This window comes from Fragaria vesca, unplaced genomic scaffold (assembly GCF_000184155.1).
Source record: "Fragaria vesca subsp. vesca unplaced genomic scaffold, FraVesHawaii_1.0 scf0513040, whole genome shotgun sequence".
Lineage (NCBI taxonomy): Eukaryota > Viridiplantae > Streptophyta > Magnoliopsida > Rosales > Rosaceae > Fragaria > Fragaria vesca.
In genome coordinates, this window is record NW_004443434.1 from 108458 (window position 1) to 130784 (window position 22327).

At 36.9% G+C, this 22327-nt stretch overlaps 4 protein-coding genes across 4 annotated transcripts; 2 read left to right on the forward strand and 2 right to left on the reverse strand.

Annotated features, from left to right (window-relative positions):
* The first annotated feature begins 1818 nt into the window (after positions 1-1818).
* LOC101312309 (protein FAR1-RELATED SEQUENCE 5-like) lies at positions 1819-3078 on the forward strand. The gene has a single exon (XM_004309717.1). The coding sequence runs from the start codon at positions 1819-1821 to the stop codon at positions 3076-3078; it is 1260 nt and encodes a 419-aa protein (XP_004309765.1).
* A 9044-nt stretch (positions 3079-12122) lies between these two features.
* On the reverse strand, positions 12123-12536 carry LOC101312595. Its single transcript, XM_004309718.1, has one exon. It carries the CDS (start codon positions 12534-12536, stop codon positions 12123-12125), a length of 414 nt encoding a protein of 137 aa, XP_004309766.1.
* A 406-nt stretch (positions 12537-12942) lies between these two features.
* On the forward strand, positions 12943-13326 carry LOC101312887. Its single transcript, XM_004309719.1, has one exon. It carries the CDS (start codon positions 12943-12945, stop codon positions 13324-13326), a length of 384 nt encoding a protein of 127 aa, XP_004309767.1.
* Positions 13327-16474: 3148 nt separating this feature from the next.
* Positions 16475-16897, reverse strand: LOC101313175. The gene has a single exon (XM_004309720.1). It carries the CDS (start codon positions 16895-16897, stop codon positions 16475-16477), a length of 423 nt encoding a protein of 140 aa, XP_004309768.1.
* Positions 16898-22327: the final 5430 nt, after the last annotated feature.

Here is a 22327-nt window from a genome sequence, read left to right on the forward strand (position 1 = left end):
CCTCAGTTTGAATATGGAATGTTGAAAATGAGCCAAATAAGAAGCACCGCACGTAATTTCAAAACGGAACCCGACTCTAGATGAGTTCTGATAACAATAGCAAGACGAGATGATTTACTTAGGTCAAAAGTTTATTAAGTGAAAAGTTTAGTCACCAAACCAAACTCGATATATTATGCATTAAACTTTATAAACATTAATTAATAAAAAATTAATAATTTTTTTTTGAGAGAATAATTAAATATTATTAAGTGAAAAGTTTCGTCACCTAAGTGAAACGCGCCTCACACGTGAAGAGAAAAGGGAAAATCTCGTTGTGCGCCTTTCCCGCCCGAGCGCCGCTGGCATCCCACTCCGGGAGGGGATGGAAGGCCGATCCAGTGACTCAAGCTCAAGACAGAGGTATGGTCCAGGGATGAAGGATCTGGATTGGATGATTTAATTTTCCTTCGATTAGCTCTTCTCCGATCCAAGCCTAGAGCAAGCGAGAAACAACGTCGCTGTGAGCTTTTCTGGTGACGGCGACAAGCATCACCAAGGGTTGTTGATTCTGGGTTTCAATTGGATCTTGGATCTCATGGCAAGGATGTTCTTGGTGTGGTTCATCTACGTTTTGGGATCCGAATCCATCGGCTCTCTAGATAAATGGTTGCATCACGGCGGCGACACTATGCTCAATTAGTGGCAACGTGACGGTGCAGGTGACGCTGGTTGGTTTCGACGGCAAGAGGATTAAAGGACGGCGTTGAAGGTTTCATGGGTACGGTGGTGGTTGGGCTTGGCCACTGGAAATGGGCTTGGTGGCTGGGTTGTTGGGCCTATTAGGATAGTTTATTATTTGTTTTCAGATCTCAAATAAGTCCTTACTCTTTCGAGCGACTTAAAAGAGAATAATGAATCCGGATCCTCTCCTCATGAGAGGGCCCTCATATTTCCTCATGAATAAATCTCAGCCTTTTATTTTCAACCAATGGCTGAGATCTTTCTAGTTAAAATTAAACCCTATTTCACATCTACCCAGTTTACCTCTCCCTCTTCTCCTCAAAATATCGAACCACAGCCCTCTCTCTCTAACCCGTCGCCTCCGCACTCTCTCTCTAACTTGTCGCTCGCACTGCCTCCCCCCGCCCGTCGTTCTCTCTCTCTCTCTCTGCCGTCGTCGCTCGCTCTCTCTCTCTCTCTCTGCCGTTGTCGCTTGCTCCGCCTCCCTCCTCCGTCGCGAGCTCTCTATTTCCCAAAAGCCCCCCATTTTCTCCAGCCACAGCTACACCTCCATCTCCACCGCTTCCAACTCCTTTGACGCCAAGCTCCGAGCTCTCCAAAACCTCTTCCCCGGCGTCGGCATCGACGCTTACGTCATCCCCTCTCTCACCAGGTTTAAAACTACGTCGTTTTGATACTATAAGAGTTTGTATTTTGATTTTGCTGGTTTTTGAGCTTTTAGCCACAGAAAGTCTCAAGCTTTGTTTCGATTTTATTTGCTGTTGGAAATTTGGATTCATTTCCAGCTTGGTGTGAAATGCTAGTTGTGATTTTTGTAGTTTTAGTCTTTGTGGTGTTGTTTCGAAAACTAGGAGCTTTGGTTTTACTCTGTGATTGAGATTGTAAGTTTGAGAGTTATGATGTGCCACTCACTGTTGAGGATTAAATCAGCCAGGTTTTACTGTTTTTCGGTAATGAGATTGTGAAATAAGAGCTCATTTGTGTAGTTTGATTGCATTGGCTGCTGGCTTGTGTTTATTCCCTTTGATTTATAGTTTTGAGATTGAATCTCACTTTTGTGTATGTTCTTGTGATTGTTGAATATAGGTTTTAAGAATGGAAAAGTCTATGGGAGAAAGCAACAATAGTTTGGAGAGATCAAAAGAAGATTTGAAACCTAAATATTACATGGAGTTTGATTCTGAGATTGCCGCATTCAACTTTTATAATGCATATGCTCGCAGTGAAGGCTTTAGCATTAGAAGAGACGGTCATGGCAAGGATGAAAAATGTGTACTCACTTCAAGGACTTTTGTATGTTGTAAGGAAGGTTTTCGGAAAGAAGATAAGAGTGATGATTTGACAAAAAATCCAAGAGCACAGACAAGAACCGCATGTGGAGCAATTATGGGGATTAAGTTGGTTAGGCATACAGGAAAGTATTGTGTTTACCGTTTCTCTGAAGAGCATAATCATCCTCTTGTCAAACAAGATTGTGTGCAATGGTTGCCATCCCATCGAAATGTAACATCTGCAGATAGTGCTTTTATAGACTTGACTGCAAATTCAGGAGTACCGCAAAAGCCTGCATTTGAATTAATGGGTCAGCAAGCTGGTGGAAGAGAGTCATTGAGTTTTACAAGGCAAGACCAAAAGAACTATCTTCAAACTGTCCAACAAAGAAAAATGAAATTTGGAGAAGCTAGTTATCTGATGGAATATTTTTCAAAGCAGATGTTAGAAAATCCATCATTCTTTTATGAGAAGCAGCTGGACAGTGAGGACCAAATCACTAACATTTTTTGGGCCGATGCTAAAATGATAATGGATTATGGTATATTTGGAGATGTGGTAAGTTTTGATACCACATACAAACTTAATGAAGCAAATCGACCATTTGCGATCTTTGTTGGATTAAATAACCACAGAGAGACAGTTATATTTGGAGCTGCTCTAATGTACGACGAGACTGCTGCATCCTTTATTTGGTTGTTTGAAACCTTTTTGAAGGCAATGTGTGGGAAGCCTCCACAAACATTTTTTACTGATCAAGACGTAACGATAGCCAAGGTTGTTTTACATGTGATGCCTGATACGTACCATCAACTTTGTATATGGCATTTGATGCAAAATGCTGCAAAGAAAGTAGGCTTCTTATTTAGAAACTCTAATGGCGATGAGAAGGAAGGTAATATATTCAACAAATTGCTTTATCAGATTGAGGAAGAAAATGAGTTCTTGAGTGCTTGGGAGTCTATGCTTGATGAGTACAATGCACATGATAATACTTGGTTGGCTGCAACATTTGCAATAAGAAAAAAATGGGTACATGCATATGTGAAGTGGACATGGTCAGCAGGAATGCACAGTACATAACTGAGTGAAAGCATCAATGCTAGTTTGAAGGGTTATTTGAAATCAGACCTCCAGCTGCCTGAGTTTTTTACTCACTTTGAAAGAATGGTATATGATAAGCGGTATAAGGAATTGGAAGCCGAGTATGATCTGATGTTCCGAATTGTTCACTGCAAAATGGAGGTAAGCATCTTGATACATGCACGAGAAGTTTATACCAAAGCGATCTATAAAATATTTCAAGCTCAGTTTGAAGACTCTTTAAAGTCTTCCATAACAAAGTGTGTGTCCAATGGTGAAAAGTTTATCTTCACTGTTGTTAGAGATGGATTCACTAAAGAGCGGCTAGTGATAAGAGAAGGTGAGTTTACTGTAGCTTGCAGCTATAGAATGTTTGAGATGGAGGGTGTCTTGTGTAGGCATTGTATCAAAGTCATGATAGAAAGCAGAGAAACTACACTAATTAAAATGATACCTGAGCAATATGTCTTAGAGAGGTGGACCAAAAATGCAAGAGTTGGTAATGTTGTGGAAGACATGCATGGGCACCAAATTGTAGAGAATCCAAGACTGAAACAAACTTCCCGATATAGAAGTTTATGTTCTAAATTTGTTTGAGTAGCATCAAGAGCATCTGAGAGTGAGAAGGCATATGAGCTTGCATGTATGGAAGCTGATAAGTTAGCAAAGAGTGTTGAAGATGTGTTACGTCTAAAAATAAATGGTGATAAAGATGTGGAAGATCAAGACCATAGTATATTGGCTGATTGCTCTAATGCAAAGGGATTCAAAAAGAGCGAATCTACCCATCGTGAAAAACGCAAAGCTAAAGGCGACTTTGAAGTTGCATTAAGCAAAAGTAAAAAGAAGCCTGCACAGGTGAGGATATTATTATGTATATTTGGCTTTGGTTGAAGTTATTATGTAATATTTTTTTTTGTTGCTGAATATAAGTACACTAATAATTGATACAATGATAGGGTGCTACAGTACCGAAACATAGTGCAGCAAACTACCAATCTCATGTACATTCTTCGCAGGCATCTCAGGTATAATAGGTTTAATGAACAGTTTGTATATGTTTTTCTAACTTGGGATATTATTGATTAACTTGTGACAGTTTGTATAATAGGTATAATAGGCATCTCAGATATATTGGTTATTGATATTATTGATAGGTCATTGGGATTTCAAACGATGCTGCTAGCATAGAGTTATGTAGTCAATCTTCATTACCTCTTTCACAATTATCTCAAGTATAATGTTTATTCACTCTTTGCTCTTTGTATAAAAAGAGTATGAAAAATTGTAGTGTGCAAAGGGATTCATTACTATGAATATTCCATTACTATCACTTACAGGTACCCATCCACTCTCCTATGATGGTTGATATATGACTGCTATGTCATCCTTATAATGTGAGTGTGTGTTTGCTATATATATATATATATATATATATATATATATATATCCACCTTTTTTTTTAGTTATCTGATTATATTACTGGTATTACTATATCTGAATTATTCGAATATGTCAAACCAGATGTCTTTGATGCCTTCTGAAGAATCCTTTGCGCCAAACTCACAAGCATATGTTCAATAAGATTTTAGGACATATGGCTAGATTTGTAGTATCATTTTGTATAACTGTTGGGAAAATTGGCTTGTTTTGTACAGCTGATAGGTTCATTTTGTTCAATCTATTGCAGCAGGGACAAATTAGCAGATTTTGTATAGTGGCTATGAGCCTATGTCTTGCAGATTTTGTATAGCTGTTGGGAAAATTAGCTTGTTTTGTATAGCTGATAGGTGCATTTTGTTCAATCTATTGCAGCAGGGACAAATTTGCAGCATTTGTATAGTGGCTATGAGCTTATGTCTTGCAGATTTTGTATAGTGGCTATGAGCCTATGACAACATTTTGTATAGTTTTCAGATGGTAAATTTGAGATGATAGTGTCATTTTCAGATGAAATGAAACTACATTCTGTGTTTTTGCTCCATCTCTATTCAGTTTTAAATTACTTGCATTAGTTGCAATGTTTGTTGGTCTCAGTTATCTCATAAATTCAAAGCTATGAAATCAAAATTCAGCACAAACATTCATACTATGAAAGGTTTCTTCATTGAAAATTTGAAATGATACATAATATTTGATCAGAAACACTAGTAAATTGGTCTATGAGTCTATCTGACGTCATCTTCCATGAACTAATCTGCACCATTCATTGATTATAATGAAAGGTGATGATTCTAGTTAAGTACTTCTCTTGCAAGTCTTCCAAGTTCCAACACTGAAAGAGAGTTCACTAAGTTCAGAGGTGATCAATATTGCTATGCACCAAACTAAGTTCAGTAAGGTCATCCGGTTGAAAAGCTGGTGGGAGAGATTTTGATGGATACCAACTCCAATCTGCCTCTTCTAATTCAGCCAAGCGTAACAATATGCCTTCAATGTTTTTCAGCCTAACAATAGAATAGAGTAAATCTTATCAACTTCAATCCAAATCATAAAACCAGAGTGAAAATCAACTTTCAATCTTTACACACCTGAAGAAATAGCGCTCATCTGTCCAAAGAGCTGCTTTATCTTTGATGACAACAGCAGTGCCTGCACTCCCAGTGAAACCCGATATAAATGTCCTCCTCATGTAACATTTAGCAATGCAAATCTAGGATTTGTATAATTTTTTTTTTATTTTCGTTCTCCATTTTTGGTGAGATTATAATATTTAATGCATTGGATATTTGATTACTGGTCTTTACTCAACTTAGAAAGGTCAAGGCCAGATGTGGATAAGAAATCCCACAGCCTGGAGCTGAGAATAGGTTTACAAACAACTCGAGAGAGGCTAGGAAATAGATATGCACTATAAACCAGCCTCAGTCCAGAACAGTAACAGATTCATCATAAAAGAAGAAAAAGAATATTCTCAAATAACACTATCACTGCCCATAAAGTAGACCCAAATTGCAGTCTTCTGCTTCACCCCTTATAATGCTAAAAGAATCTTTTATTACACTCCTTCCATAAACCCCAACATACTGCCAACATCAAGTTCTGTAAGTAACCAACATCAGAACAACCCTTTTGAATGACCTAAAAGCTTTAATATCCATAGTATAGGCAGTAGAGAAAAATGATTGTGTATTTCAGTGCATCTTTTTGGTGAACTACAAAATTAAAGTAGAATACAACTTTGTTTGTGTTTGGGAAAACTCAGATGTGCTTTAGCCTTTAGCCTAGCCACCAGTATTCTAAGAGATGTGACTCTCTGTTGAATCCAGTATTTTCTATTAAAATTTCTCCTGGACTTATTTTGAAATCCATAACAAAAACTTAAGACCTATATTCAACAATCACAAGAACATACACAAAAGTAAGATTCAATCTCAAAACTATAATTCAAAGGGAATAAACACAAGCCAGCAGCCAATGCAATCAAACTACACAAACGAGCTCTTATTTCACAATCTCATTACCGAAAAATAGTAAAACCTGGCTGATTTAATCCTCAACAGTGAGTAGCACATCATAACTCTCAAACTTACAATCTCAATCACAGAGTAAAACCAAAGCTCCTAGTTTTCGAAACAACACCACAAAGACTAAAACTACAAAAATCACAACTAGCATTTCACACCAAGCTGGAAATGAATCCAAATTTCCAACAGCAAATAAAATCGAAACAAAGCTTGAAACTTTCTGAGGCTAAAAGCTCAAAAACCAGCAAAATCAAAACACAAACTCTCATAGTATCAAAACGACGTAGTTTTAAACCTGGTGAGAGAGGGGATGACGTAAGCGTCGATGCCGACGCCGGGGAAGAGGTTCCGGAGAGAGCTCGGAGCTTGGCGTCGGAGGAGTCGGAAGCGGCGGAGATGGGGGTGCAGCTGCGGATGGAGAAAGTGGGGGGCTTTTGGGAAATAGAGAGCTCGCGACGGAGGAGGGAGGCGGAGCAAGCGACGCCGGCAGAGAGAGAGAGAGCGAGCGACGACGGCAGAGAGAGAGAGCAACGGCGGAGGGAGGCAGAGCGAGCGACGGGTTAGAGAGAGAGGGCTGTGGTTCGATATTTTGAGGAGAAGAGGGAGAGGTAAATTGGGTAGATGTGAAATAGGGTTTAATTTTAACTAGAAAGATCTTAGCCATTGGTTGAAAATAAAAAACTGAGATTTATTCATGAGGAAATATGAGGACCCTCTCAGGAGGAGAGGATCCGGATTTGAGAATAATGCTAGCTATAAAGCATGTCTTACGTGTTAGCTGATGCCGCAAATTCATCATGTCAATATCGATCAGATATGGTTTATAAAGTTTTCTCTACTTTTGTGAAATTGGAGATAGGTAACATCCAAGTATAATTAATATACAGATCTTATCTTATGGTAAAGATATACTTTTAGAAAATGAAATCAGACGAGATTAAATGAGACTTGAAAAGGAAACAAGAACACACAATTCAGGTTGTATAAAACGTGAAGACCATAAGGGAAACCAACTATAGAAAACCCCTTTCACCTCTCTCCCTATAGAAGAAGACCTTAGACCTCGATCTCCATAAAGTCATGGCTTCGTTTGCAAGAAATGTACAACTGCTAAGCCTGCTGCTTGCATTAATTTTCCTCACAACTTGTGATGCTAATTCTGCAAGTGTTCACGTTCTGATCACCAACGAAATATCAGAGTATCATGGGAGACCTAACGTGACAATCACCCTTCATTGTAGATCAAGGGACGGTGATCTTGGTTTGTATCAGGTCCCCTATCTTTCGAACTATGAATTTAGTTTTAAACCAAGCATCTGGGGAAGATCACGATACGAGTGCAGCGTGAAGTGGGACGGCGAGTGTCACCGTTTCGTCGCATACAATCAGAAGAAGGACAAAGACAAGTGCAGAGTCTGTTTATGGAAAATAAAACCAGAAGCTGCATGTAGGTATAACTACGCTAAAAAGAGTTATGATTGTCCTCCATGGTGGGACTGGTGTTAATTATCTAAGGTTGTTTATGTGCAAATATGAAAGTAAACTCATATATTGTATATTTCTTAATCTGGAACAACGAAGAACATCGTTGTTCTTCATGCATGATGATATTCAGTTACATAAATATGAATGAAGGCTTTTAAATAAACAAGACTAAATGATTGAAGAATGTAGTTATATACTCCTATATATCTTTTTTAATTTTTTCAGTTTTCTGTAGAAAGAATCTCAATTACAACCGTCTCATCGTGTATGTATATATATATATATCTTTTTCTTTTCACAGTATCTGTAGAAAAAGACCTTAAATTACAACTGTTTCATCGTAGTTTCCTTTTTTTCTTTTTTTCTTTTTTTTGCATTTGATCAAAAGGATTTCATTCAAATGTACGCGTGCATTTTGGTCAAATGAAATGAACCTCATCATTATAATACGGAAACTAATATTGCAAATATGGCATTGTATTTATTATTTATTTTAATACAGAATGCCAGAATGTATTGAACTGTTGAATATAACATGAAGGTTGAATATGAATGTGCTTCTCTGGGTAGAAAAGAACACTCATCGAATAACCATGTTCAACATTAGAATTGAATTGCTGCTGATGCTAATTTTCCTTTCCCTAACTATATGCTCAGCTAGCTTTTTCGGCAGAGTACATGTTAAAATCTCTAATGAGCTGGGTCAAGGATTGGTGCTGAACCTTCATTGCTATTCAAGTGATGATGATCTCGGAACACATGCCCTCCCCATTCATGGCTCGATTCAATTTAGTTTCCGGCCAAGTGTTTTTAAGACTACCATTTTTACATGCAGTTTTGGATGGAATGGTGGATATCATGTGGCGCAAATTTACAACCACGATAGGGATAGGTGTAGAAATTGTACGTGGAGTATAATACCATCAGGACCATGCCAGTACAACTTCGATCTCCATCAATCTTATTGTTATTTGTGGCCTAAAGAGAGATGAATGTGCAGTCTTCTTTTTATCTAAAATGAAAAATATGTATCCTTCTTAATAATGATTACTGAGTAATAAATTAGTTAATTCATGAGCTTTAGTCAGTAACTAGGTTTGTATTTTTATTTTTATTTTAAGGGTAGTAGCCTTCTTTTTATCTACCTGGTTTCTCTTATTTCATTAATATGAGGATTAGGATCCTCGCCTTGGCTATCCTCAGCTTCTAATCTGAGCCGTAGATGAGATATCCAATGGCTTAAATGTTGATAGCCCACATTAGCAAAATGCATTAAATGCAAAGTTTTAAGATTTCTATGTTAACAATATACTTAACGTCATCCAATTTTGTTCTCTTTCTCAGTCTTCTCGTCTTCCTCCCTTCTCAAAGCTAAAATCAAACAGTATTCATCTTCCCCATTTCCCAGTTCTACCAATCTGGTCTTCACAAAGACCCAATCTTTCTTCACTCAAAAGCCTCACTGCAAAACCCACTTCTCAATTTCATGGGTATATGTCTCTCCTTTAATGTCTCTCGCTTTTTAAAACTATGCACTTATGCAGAAACCTAGCTAGTTGATTAATCATTGACATCAAAACTCAGAGCTAATCGAGTGATGGAGAGTCCACAACCAAATCCAAGCTTCACCTAAATAAACCCTCCCTCTTCATAGGAAATGATCGATGGATTAGAAACAATAAAGTTAAGGGCTTATCCAATTGATTGGGTTCGGTCATGGGTGGGTTCTCTTGCGCATCGTCCAGAGAAGATAAAGGATTTTCGATTGATTGGGTTTAGTATCAGGAACAAAACATTTAAGGATTCGCAACCACCGGCAAAATCCCATAGGAGATTTCTCATATTGCTCTTGAGTGATTGAGATCCACAATTAGCGAGTCAAATCTGGTATAGTTTTATAGTGGAGGAGGAGGGATTGTTAGGATTACAGTGACTTGAATTTCATAACTCTTTAGCTCATCAGAGTGCAGGTGAGGATGAGAAGATGAAAAAGACTTATTAGATTAGGATGAAGATGAGAAGGGAAAACGTCGAGGAACTTAAGACGCTAAAAATAAATTTTCTAAACGGCGTCTAAGTACTGTTAACATAGAATTCTTAAAACGTTGCATTTATGTACATTTTGGTGATGTGGCCTATCAACAGCCATTAGATATCTTATCTACAGCTCAGATTAGAAGCTGAGGATAGCCAAGGCGAGAAAAAGCCAAGGCGAGGATCCTAATCCTTAATATAAATAGTACTTTACACCGGGAGGACATTAAACCAAATCCCCATGCTACAGGATAAATTTGACAAATTTGACTAACATTCACATAGAGAACATCTTGAATAATAGCACTAGTCTCCTCTAACCATACATCATCAATAGCACCAACACTTGCTAGGTGTCTATCTGCAATACCATTTGCCTCTCTGAAGATATGTCAAATAATGTGGATGGATTGAAAAGTTTGCATGTATATATGCTCTACAATCCTCCAACACCTAACGTATCTCAGATAGATCCTCCTCTGTATTACGTAACGTCATAACCAACAGAATAGAGTCACTCTCAATCACTCTCAATGTCTACATCTGTCCCTAATCTGTACTAGTCGTTTCTCCTTGAACAAGACAGGGAGGTTTGGGACCACTAGATTAGGCTGTCAACAAGTTCTAAACACGTACAATATGGGACGCCGCATCAACAACCACCGATTTGGTATGCCCTCCTAGAGCCTCTGCAATCTCAGGGTTCTAGGGCAAGTCAAGCCGCTATGATTCAACATCATACCATCCCTGCAACGACCAATACAGCGCTCATACATGTATTGCACGCTTATATCATTCTCCAGAGAAACCCTAAGCCATTTGTCCATTCGCACAGGGTTGTGCAACGGCAGCGTGATGCGCACTTGAGCTGTACCACTCCTCAATCCAGCTCAATCCACTTGAAGAACCGATCAAATTGTCTCCCCTTTCAACCGTACAGTAGCTTAAGTGGTGAAAGTCACCAGCATGTCTCTGATCTCCACCCAAATCCAGAAGAAGTCAAGCGGCACCGCCATGATGTTCGAGAAACCATTATAATTGTTCAGCAAGATCATAGCCCTCAAATAATTTTAAGGACCGCCTTTCTTCACGCGAAGAAGATCGTGTTCATTGTTGAAGGTGAAAAAGAAGCGATCACCCTGCTGCTGCACATCAACTCAGACGAACAACCTCCACATCGCACGTACTGCGCTTCATAAAGAATCAAATTGCACAGAGCGAGCAAAGTTTAATTTGCCAACCAAGTAGAATTTTGGCGCAATTAAGCCCTTTCCCAAACATCGCAGGTTCCCGAAATCAACAAGTTTGTCCTCCTGACGAAGAGAGAGTTTAGAAATCAAGCTAGCAGTTGTGGATGCCGTTGTCGTTGTCATTGAAAAGAGAGAGAGACTCGCCTTACAATTGTTTCAAAACCCTAACCCTTGACAGAGGCTAGAGTGAGTAGAAAAAAAGTAGCGGTGTTTTATCTTTTTTCGCTGCGCAAATAGATTGGTTATACCGAATTTTATTTTTTTTACTCAACAAATGTACAAAAGCTATAAAGAGCATTTTTTTTTTGTTAGACTATAAAGAGCATTATTAGGGTCTACATACGATGGTGGGCTTCTGAAACCCTCTTCGAACCTAACTTTGGGCCTAGTCCATTTTGGGCCCCGTCTGTTATCCGTTTATAGGGGTTTACACCACTCCATTCATTGTCAATTAGTTTTTGATGTGAAGCCTTGATAAGTGTTGTGAGTTTCTCTAATTGGTGTCTTGTTGAGTACATATTTATTGTAGATACTCTTGATAATATTTCAGGTCTTTGTAATCATGAGTCTAGGCTAAATGTTACTCCCCTCTTTGTATTTGACAGTTTCATTAATCAAGACTTGATGGCAACCGCACCAGCTTTTAATTTTAAAAAAAATATGGGAGAGCACCATTGGATTAGAGGTCTAGAAAATGAGAAACCACTAAGATTAGTAAAACGTACGGTCAAAATCTCATAATGTTTATTTGAGGTACATTATTATTGGCTTGCATAAGTTGCATTTCCATTACACCAAAATTGAAAAGCTAGCGCGTCCAAGTAACCTGTCTTAGTTCATCACCAGATTTGACGTTGTGCACGTAAATTCCATCTTCCAAAAATTTATATATGCAATGACGTCCACCACAGAGGTCATCAAAATGATCAGTCATTTCATATGCGGTGAAATTGGCATAGTACTTGAAATTTGAGTGCCATGCTTTACACTCGAATTTCGTCTTGAATGTTACATGAAACTTGAATTCCCATTCCCCATTGGGAGGTAGAGTACGATGACCAAGATCATCGTCCTTAGAGTGACAATGGTAGTCTAATTGTTCGTTGTTTAAGCTGTTAACAATGCGAACATAGTGCTTTAGGAAAGGAATAACAGTGCACATACTTGGAACAATGGCCAAGGAAAAGAAGAACAAGAACCAGACTGCTTTTCCCTTCATCATATTTCTAACTCTCAACTTAATTTTTTTTCTACAATGTGCCTTTAGCTATAGAATTTATAGCACTACAATGGTATACCATTGTAGTGTTATATTTGCTTGTTAATTTTTAATTTTCCTTTCAGGTCATTATTTGACTGTTTACTGTTGACTACTTAAAACATACATAAGAAGTATGTTTGGAAACATATATACCATGCAATCAATGATAAAAACGTCAAACATTTATAAGAAGTATGTTAGGAAACAATCCAATATTATGAATTAATTAATTATCTACTTAATGTTCTTTGACTAATCCGATTGAAATGAATTTGTAACAATTAGGAAATTATATAAATTTTGGATTAACTGGTCATTATATATCAGAGGTACACTTGAACTTGTTCTCATATATCCTCTGGCAAAAATGAGTTCATCATCTTACCCATATGTTCTTATTCCGCTCATGATGCTGCTACTGGTTTATGTAACCACACCGGTCGATGGGAAAGTAACGGTCACGATCACCAACACTCTTCCCGGCAATCCAGATCTTACGCTACACTGTAAATCTAAGGACGATGATCTTGGAGAACACCTACTGCACCCTGGGAACAGCTACCACTTCAGGTTTGGGGTATCCTGGATTGGCACTACGATGTTCTGGTGCACATTTCAGTGGTCTGGACAATCGAAATATTTCCATGTCTACGACAATGATAGAGATGACTGCAACGCTTGCACTTGGACTTTGAGAGAAGCTGGCCCTTGTTTGCAAGGCAAGAAAGAGACTTGCTATGTGTGGCGTTAGTAAAACACTCGAGGGATAATCTCCGGGTCTATATATGTACCGTTGATTATAATTTTAGTTTATCAAACCATGAATAAATAGATCGACTCTTCACTTTGAGCAATATTATTCTCTCTTGTCATAGTACGTGCTCAATCTCCATTTTGTGATGCTTTTTCAATTCTTGTTTTTTGTTATTGCTTCATAGAAAGTATATGTAAAACGTAATTTAAGGTATTGATCGAGTGATGCAATCCTCTATTTTCCAGACATCGTTATTAGCTAGCCTAGTGATCATATTTTGTTCAATGACGACTCACCTTTTGACGGGCATAAGTATCTTAATTAGGTTGCAGAACTTAGTTTTGTTTCAAGATGATATATCTGAGATTTCAACTCTGTAATTTCAAATATAAACTCAGTAACGTACTTTATTCAGGAGATGGGGGAACCTATAAATATACGCAAAGAAGAAAGAACATTTGCATTTACTCATTTTTGAGGAACATTAATTTTTTAACAAAAAATATTTTATAAAAATCGTTTAACCGACTCGAACTACGTCATTGAGATTTGAGCTCATGACCTCTATGATTTTGATCCGGTTAGCTAACCTACAGAACATAGCTCATTTTTAAGTTACATTAGTCACAAGCTAGCTTATTTAATCCAGTCGTATATATTCTTAATGTTTATTCTCCTTTTCTACAAGTACATCATTATTCCATCCGTTCGACCACTCCATATTGTACAACAACGCTTTCATGAAAGGCGTGTGTGAGAATAAACTATGTAATGATCTGAGTACCTTATGCATCACCGGAAATTTTTTAAAGCTTTGACGAAATCCAAATTCATACTCCCTGTTTGGAGGAAGAATATGAGCCTACGAGGGACAATAAAATCGATCGTCCATAGAATTAAGGACAATAAAAGTATGTCTGTATTATATAAATTTTTCAATCGCTTTGCTGTAAAATTTTGTTTCTTAATTCTGTCACATAGGTTGACAAGTCAATCTAGAATCTTGGTCCGTGGAATTCGGAGCTCTCGCTTGGCAATTTTCCAAGCCCTAGCTTCGCCGCCATGGCTACTTCGCCGGCGTGACCCGCTTCTTTTTGTCCTCAAGTTGGTTTGGGGTGTCTCAACATGGCTGATTCACCACCAATTTTCCCGTGGTCTTTTTTAGAAGAGAACACAGTCCTTGCTCCAAAGTTGTTTGCATCTGCAGTGACCCAACCTGCAATTCCCATCTCTAATTTGCCTTTACCTGTGATTAAGGATGGCAAAACCACAATCAAAATCTCTGAGGATGGCTATCAACGTGGTTTGCTTAATTGCAAGCACATGCTTTTGGGGAGAGTGTCCATTGGGGCTGGAGATACGCCTTATTCTATCGATGAACTACGTCGGAAACTATGCCTTGTTTGGTGTAATATTGGTGATTGGAAGTTGATTCCTATGGGACGTGGTTATTTTTCATTTTGTTTTCCTTCTGCAGATTGTGTTTCAGCAATTTGGGCTAAAGGAGCAGTAAACTTGAAGCCAGGAATCTTGCGAATTATGCGATGGGTTCCAAACTTTTCACCGGCAAGTCATCGAAATACCAATGCGCAGGTGTGGGTGCGTTTTTGGGACTTGGGTTTGGAATTCTGGGAGACACAGACACTGTTTGAGATTGCAAGTGGTATTGGCATTCCTATCAAGGTGGATAACTACACTTTGGAGAGGAGGTATGGTTTATTTGCCCGGATTTTGATTGATATTGATCTTACAATTGACCCACCTTTAGACTTGGTTGTAGAAAGAGAGAGTGGTGAGGCGTTAGTTCTTCATGTGGAATATGAGAAGTTACCATCACTTTGCACTAATTGTGGCAATCTGGGTCATGTGGTGAGTGGTTGTAATAGTGTCAAGAGAAGTAAAGAGAATAATGTATCTGAGGTTGAAAGGCGTGGCCGATCTCGTAAACCATGCAAGAGAAAGCATAGAGGTATTTCTCAAGTGTATGTGGTAAAGACAAGAACCGGTGCTCCTCTTAAAGATAATTCAGTAGTGGAAGTCGTGAATTCTCCTATTCATGTTCCAACTACTTTGGGACAGGCTTCGGGGTTATTTGTCAGGAGCATCTTGTGGACAATCATACTGAGGGTTCGCATAGCCCATTTTCTATGAGTGTTCTTGTAACACCTAATGCATATAGTGCTCTAGAGGTCGTGCAGTAACATATCCCAACAATTTCTTTGTCTAACTCTTTTCAAGTCCTTTCAGCTGAGCGAAAAGAGGATCATATAGAGAAGATTGTTGCAGACTCCTTTAGAGACAAAGTAGACGATTCTAGTGCAATTTTGGTTTCGAATGATGCTCAACTTGAAAAGCACAATAACGTTATGGTTGAAGCGAATAATGATTTGGTGGAATCTAATCATCAAACTAAGTTTTGTTGGGGTGATTTGGAAAATGAAGAACCCCTCGGTTTGGTGGAATCTAATCATCAAATTAAGTTTTGTTTGAGTGATTTTGAAAATGAAGAACCCCTCGGTCTTCGTACATATACCCAAAATGAAATGGCAGGTCCTTTGAGTTCTTGGTATGAAGAGGGTGAACTAGAGGAGAATCTTCTCAAATCTCTACCAAAGTCTCAAAAGAAAAAAGTGAAGACCAAAAAAGATTCTCGAGATCCTTACCCTGCCCGTAATCGGACGCCCGTGGTGCGTCTTGATCTATGATGCAATCCGCTCTGATCATTCTTATGTTTTGATTGTTTTTTGTTCTTTTGTTTGTTTCTAAGGGTTTCATGTCCCTATTTAGGTACTTCTTTTTTATTTAATAAATTTTTACTAGTTTTGCCAAAAAAAAAAAAAAAAAAAAAATATCTGGAATCAATTAATTATTTTCAATGATAAATTAAAGTTAGATTATCTCTATCAGGAAATTTATTTTCCTATATATTTCTATTTTCCTCTTCCTTATTTATAATTATCGTTAATTAGTTCTTAATTATTATTTTGCTGTTTTGCTAACAAGGATCTTTGTTGAGAATCAAATTAAACAAGAGAAATAAGGAAAGACATTTGCGTTTATTATTCATTTTGATAAGGTATATATTTAGCCCCAATAGGAATTTTTATAGGATCACAATCCTATTGATACTTGAGTGATCTTTTACTCATAATCTCATGCTCCAATCAGACTTCTTTACATATTCTTGTGTTTGGATATTGAACAAGTACATTCCATCTTGTCGAGCAGTCCATATGCAATGAACACCACCACAGTGTGCATCAACGGCTTTCTGATTAAAAGCCTGAAAATCACAGGTGTAATTCGAGTACCATGCAGAACGCTGGAAAAATGTAAAGAGGGTTTCACGAAATTCAAATTCAAATTGCTCATTTGGAGGAATAGTACGAGGACCAATAATATCATCCTCAGAAAAGCACTTGAACGTAAGTTCTTGATTGCCATCGAGATTGTTCACTATACGTACAAAGTACTTCTTCCCCCAGCTGCTTTCCTCGCTACCATGCCCGTATGAAGCAGCAAAAAGAACAAAAATTAGTAAAACTCCCATGTTGCTCTTGCTATTCATTTTTTCAATAGTACTCTGATGAGCACATTTTATATCATATTATTATCCCTAATTTATATGTGTTAGTTATTTGTCTTTAATTAGTTTGAGTTATTTAGTTTGTTTTTGTGTTCTTATAGATGTTTTGTCTAAATAAATAAAATGTTAAAGTTATGGAAGCAATTTACTTATTTTCATATAGTAAATTGAGTCTTTGTTTTAACATGAGTCTTTTTCCCTTTAATTAGATGAATAATTGCAACACATGTTCTTCTTATTCTAGTAGCATGTATGCATATATGCATGTGTTAAATTGGTGGATTATTTTCTCATGCATTAAGTGTGATGTGTGAAAATATTACCATGGCATCCATTGTTGAATTCACTTTTGCTTGTTTGATTCATAGATATATAGATGCATTGAAACAAATGGAAGAGAGTATGAAGAATTTCCAAAGGACATGTACCATGAAACAAGGAGGCAAGAAGCAAGCAAACATGATTCTAGGAACTAAATCTTCAATTGTTCAAAGATTGTGTACGTATCTTCTCTTCATTCACATGAAAAATGAGAGAAGGAAGCTATGTATGGAAGCATTTATGGATGGAGACTTTAGCTATCAAGCTTGAGAAGTTTGAAAGATGAAAAATCACATTCACATAGAGATGAAGATGGAATGAAGATCATTGTTGCCCTATAAATAGAGGTTGCTTCAAGTGAATAAGGGAGGAGGAGAGAGTAGAGAATTAGAGACACATTGTTGCTCTTAGTTCTTCTCTTTCTTTAGCTACTTTTTATATGATGTTTTGTATTGTTTTAAATATGTTTTCAATTTGTACTATGTCTAGCTAATTTCCTTAACTAAGGTTAAGGAGGAAACCACATTATGAAATAAGTTTCTTTTAATTATCTACAATTCCCATAGTTATGTTATCCATGCCTATGACTCTTGCTTCAAAATGCATTAATAAAATCCTTGTTCTTTTCACCTCTAATGTCATGCATTTTTGGTAGTTTGGAAGTCAGTTTTATTAATCCATGCTTGGCTTTGTAAAATATTTAATATGAACTCCTTTGATCTCTTGTCATTCAAATGAGCTTGTTTCACATTTGATGCTTTGTAAACACTTTGATCTTTTGTAGTTTCAATAAGTTTGTGTACATGTGATGCTTTGATGTTCATAATTAAGAAGCGAAGAAGAGTCTACTTTAGATATATTTCATGTGTGCTTCATTGTTAAATCTTGAGAAAGCAGTAGATTGATTTCTAGATTGCTACTCCTAATTCGGGAATTAGTAGATAATATTTAGAGATTTATCAAGTAATGTGGTGGAATCCGATGCCTTAGTTACTTCGTCATCAAGGTAATTTTTTATCTATTTTATTTGTCTTAGCTATTTCACCATCAACTTTAATTCAACTAGGTTAGTGTTAAATTAATTTAGATTCGATTAGTTTTTCCTATTTTCATACATTCCCTGTGGGTTCGACCTCGCTCTTGCATATCTGTGCTGCAACTGATTCGTGCGCTTGCGAGTAACATTTTAAAACACATCATACTCCAAATGCTTTCAGGATCCAGTTTTTTAGTGTACAGGTTTTTATAACAAAATAAAGCTATTTTGATAGTCTTTATATTACAGTATTGATTACAAACATGTATGTTGAGCTGAAAGTATAAGTCTGAGATATATAGATGATTCTTATATGCATGTTAATTTATTGGTGAAATTTTGAAAGGATTAGGGAAATCCTTGTAAAGATTTTACGTCCATGGATGCCAAATCTCATGCAAATTAAAACAAGATTTACCTGGCATGGCATTTGTTTGAAACAATTCAATAGCCAGTGTTTATGGCATATCCGAATTATAGATTCTTCAATCACTTTGCTAAAACAGTTACGTACTTTTTGTCACAAAAAATGTCAAGTAGATCCGGAATCAATAATTATTTTGAATATGATAAAGCAAAAGTAGATTATCTCGATCGATCAGGACTCAGGAGAGCATAATAGACAAATAGCGATCACCACAACCTAAACATGAGCTAAGATGAGCGAATTTGCAAGTCATGTCTTACTACAGCTGCTGCTCTCACCTTCCTCTTTGCTGCAAGCCTGCAAGTGAGGCCGGTTTGAACTTTGAAAATACCAAAGGCACATGTTTGTATCATCAACGACTTACACCCTGATCTGAACCTCAAAATTCACTGCAAATCCAAGACGAAAGATGTAGGCAGCCATGACATCCCGTACCGAGAATATTTCGAGTTTGAATTCCGACCCAACTTTTGGGGGACTACACAATACTGGTGCAGTATGGAGTGGAAATACACATTCCACGTACTATTTCGACATTTACATACAAAAAATAGGGATCTATATCACACTGCAATGTGTGATATGGAGCATAACATTGAAAGGTCCTTGCATGTTCAATTACAAGACTCAGAAGTATGATATATGCTATATGAATGGAACCCTCCCGATCGACGTCGTTATATCTTCCTTAGCTTATTGTATAATTGTATATATAATCAAAACTGTCATGGCTAATTGAAGATTTCGTCATGAATATCTTCCCCATCTTGAATATAATTTTGAATAAACTCTTTCTGATCTGTTCGTCTCTATAATTTTTATATTCTCAATTGTGTTGTAAATAGTTATTATTTAGTGGGCATTCTTGTAATTAGCCGACTAGGGTTGTTATTGTAATTTATATCATGGCCTCATCTCTATATAAGAGATGATTCCCTACTCAATAATACATACATATTCTCTCATTCTCTTGGTTGTTTCTCTCCTTTCTCAATCTATTCCTTTTGTTTTACAACACGTTATCAGCACGAATAGTTCTAACATTATCTTGTTTTCTATTACATGTGAAGCTCTAAAAGCAAACGATGATCTTTCAATTTGATTCATCGAATTCGCTCTACATTGACATGGATAGCTCTGAAATCGATAATCAACCATATGAGGATCATTATCTAACCAAGTTCTTGGATTGGCTGAGTAGCTCCACAAACGGCATTCTCAGTGCTACACATAAAAGATGGAGATTATCCGTTCTGCAATGAGTAAAGTTTTCTTATCTTAATTCCAATTCATATTTGCTAGCCTTGATTATATGATGAACAAATCACCATGAAGTATGAACCCATTGTCTTTGGTTGCGTTTTGAAATCTATATACGATGCATGAAGACCTAAATTTATATTCTTAATTTATTCGGATGATAAATACGTATGTGGTATATAAATTTGCGCATGTTTTGTGATTGAAATAGAAGACATAAAAATCTTCAGGGAGGCTAGTAGCCACCGAAATAAGCCCAATCGCATGCCTAGTAGTGCATACCAAAAGGCGCATGGATGAACGAACTTCAGATCCACTATCATTCTCTGACATGCGAACACAAGAGCGTGAATGCATTCTAGAAGTAATGCATGTAACCGGTAATGTAGGACCATTAATTTTGTCATTTATATCAACGGTTACATATATGGAATATTTATGTCTGAAGCATTTAGTGAAACAAATTAACATTGCTCATAATGAGGTTTGAATAAAATCCATTCATAAATGTAACGTCATTTGTATAATGACGCGTAGTACTGATTATGTTACTTAATTGTGACTTAATATATACGTTTTAATATATACGTTTTGTCAGTTACAGATTTGAATTGTGTCAAATTCAATGTCATTTAAAGGCATATAATGCCGGAAACATTTAAGGGCATGTATAAAGACGTTATAACCGGAAGCATTTAAGGGCATGTAATGCCGGAAGCATTTACCAAGTTATAACCCATATATTATGGCACAAGCATTATGGGTCAAATTATTGTGCAAATTACGATAAAGACGTTATGAGTTTAATCTTCGGCTATACAAATTTAAATTATGTCATTATAATCCATTATGCTAGAAGCATGAATTTTAGTATAATCCATTATGCTAGAAGCATGAATTTTATTATAATCCATTATGCCAGAAGCATTTATCCAATTTAATACCTATGTATAATGCTAGAAGCATTAATGAGATTTGTACTCATTGTCTTTGGTATATACTTAACCACTACATAAATGATATTTATTTAGTAATTTATGCCATATATTAAATATCGGTTAATTACCAAATTCAAATTGCGTCAGTTTTATTTAATCAATTCTCAATTATGTTATCATTTATATGAATTGTTATGGGGATGTAATGACGCATTTTGCCGGAAGCAATTAATGATGCAAATGAATTTATTTTGCACGTAACCGCTACGATGTTTACATTTATTGGTTCAGTAATTACCAATGTTAATGCATATACTTTATGTCAATTAAATTGTTTCCGTTATGTTTAGTTTATTTCGATTTAATTAAAAATTACTTTCACTTTAAGTTGTAAGTAATGAATTAATAGCATATGTTGATTTGTCTTATTAATGATGAATATTAAATAAGGCTGAGTCAGAAACTCAAATCAAGCCTATGTGACAACAGTAAGTCCGAGCCAGGAGCTTAACCTAAGCTGCAAGGCTAGCACAAAAGCTCACCACATGTCGCCCTGAGTCCATGACAATGATTATAACTCTTATCAAACTAGGCTCACCCAGTTGGATGCGATGTCTAGGCAAGTTCTTTTGAGGATGTGTACTTAAGTGAGCCTCGCTCCACCACCTCATCATGTCTTTGGTCGTATACAATTGGAGTTACCGAAATGGTTGACTAATAACATTGCATTTCTTGGCAGACCATTCTGAGCCCAGTAGGCCACTCTCCCTCTACGGGGCCTAAGAGCCCGGCCAACATACCTCTCAGATTGTGCCATGTAGACTTGTAAAGTATGTAGAGGTTTATCTCTTTCACTTTAATTAAAGTCAATTCCTTTGGTCTAGCAGAATCAAACAAAAGAAAAAAATAATCTAATGACACTGGTATTTCGTACCTAGTCATTATGCATGTCTATAAGGCACTCCAAATATTTTCTCATAATAGCTGTTGTTAATACATTCACCATATGTAATGTGTAGTTAATTACCAGAAGCATTTACACATAATTACATGACATATTCACTATGCTAAATTAGTAGCGTGGAATTAATATTATCAATTGTTACATGATTATAATTTGAAAATACATGTACCTAATGAACCGGTAGTTCAGAAGTGAACCTGTACTTCATGTATAAATCAAACTTGTAGTTTCGATAATAACCCACTACCAGGACAAGTACTTTAGCCGACGAAATATTTTCGTCAGCCTGGTATCCTAATTCGTCGGCTAAGACCTTAGCCGACGAAGGCTCGTCGGCTATAGTGTCGTCGGGAAAAGATCGTCGGTGATGACTTTAGCCGACGAATCTAAAGACCATCGTCGGCTATTGTCCAGACTTTAGCCGACGAACTATTTTTCGTCGGCTATTGTTCCAGTCTTTTAGCCG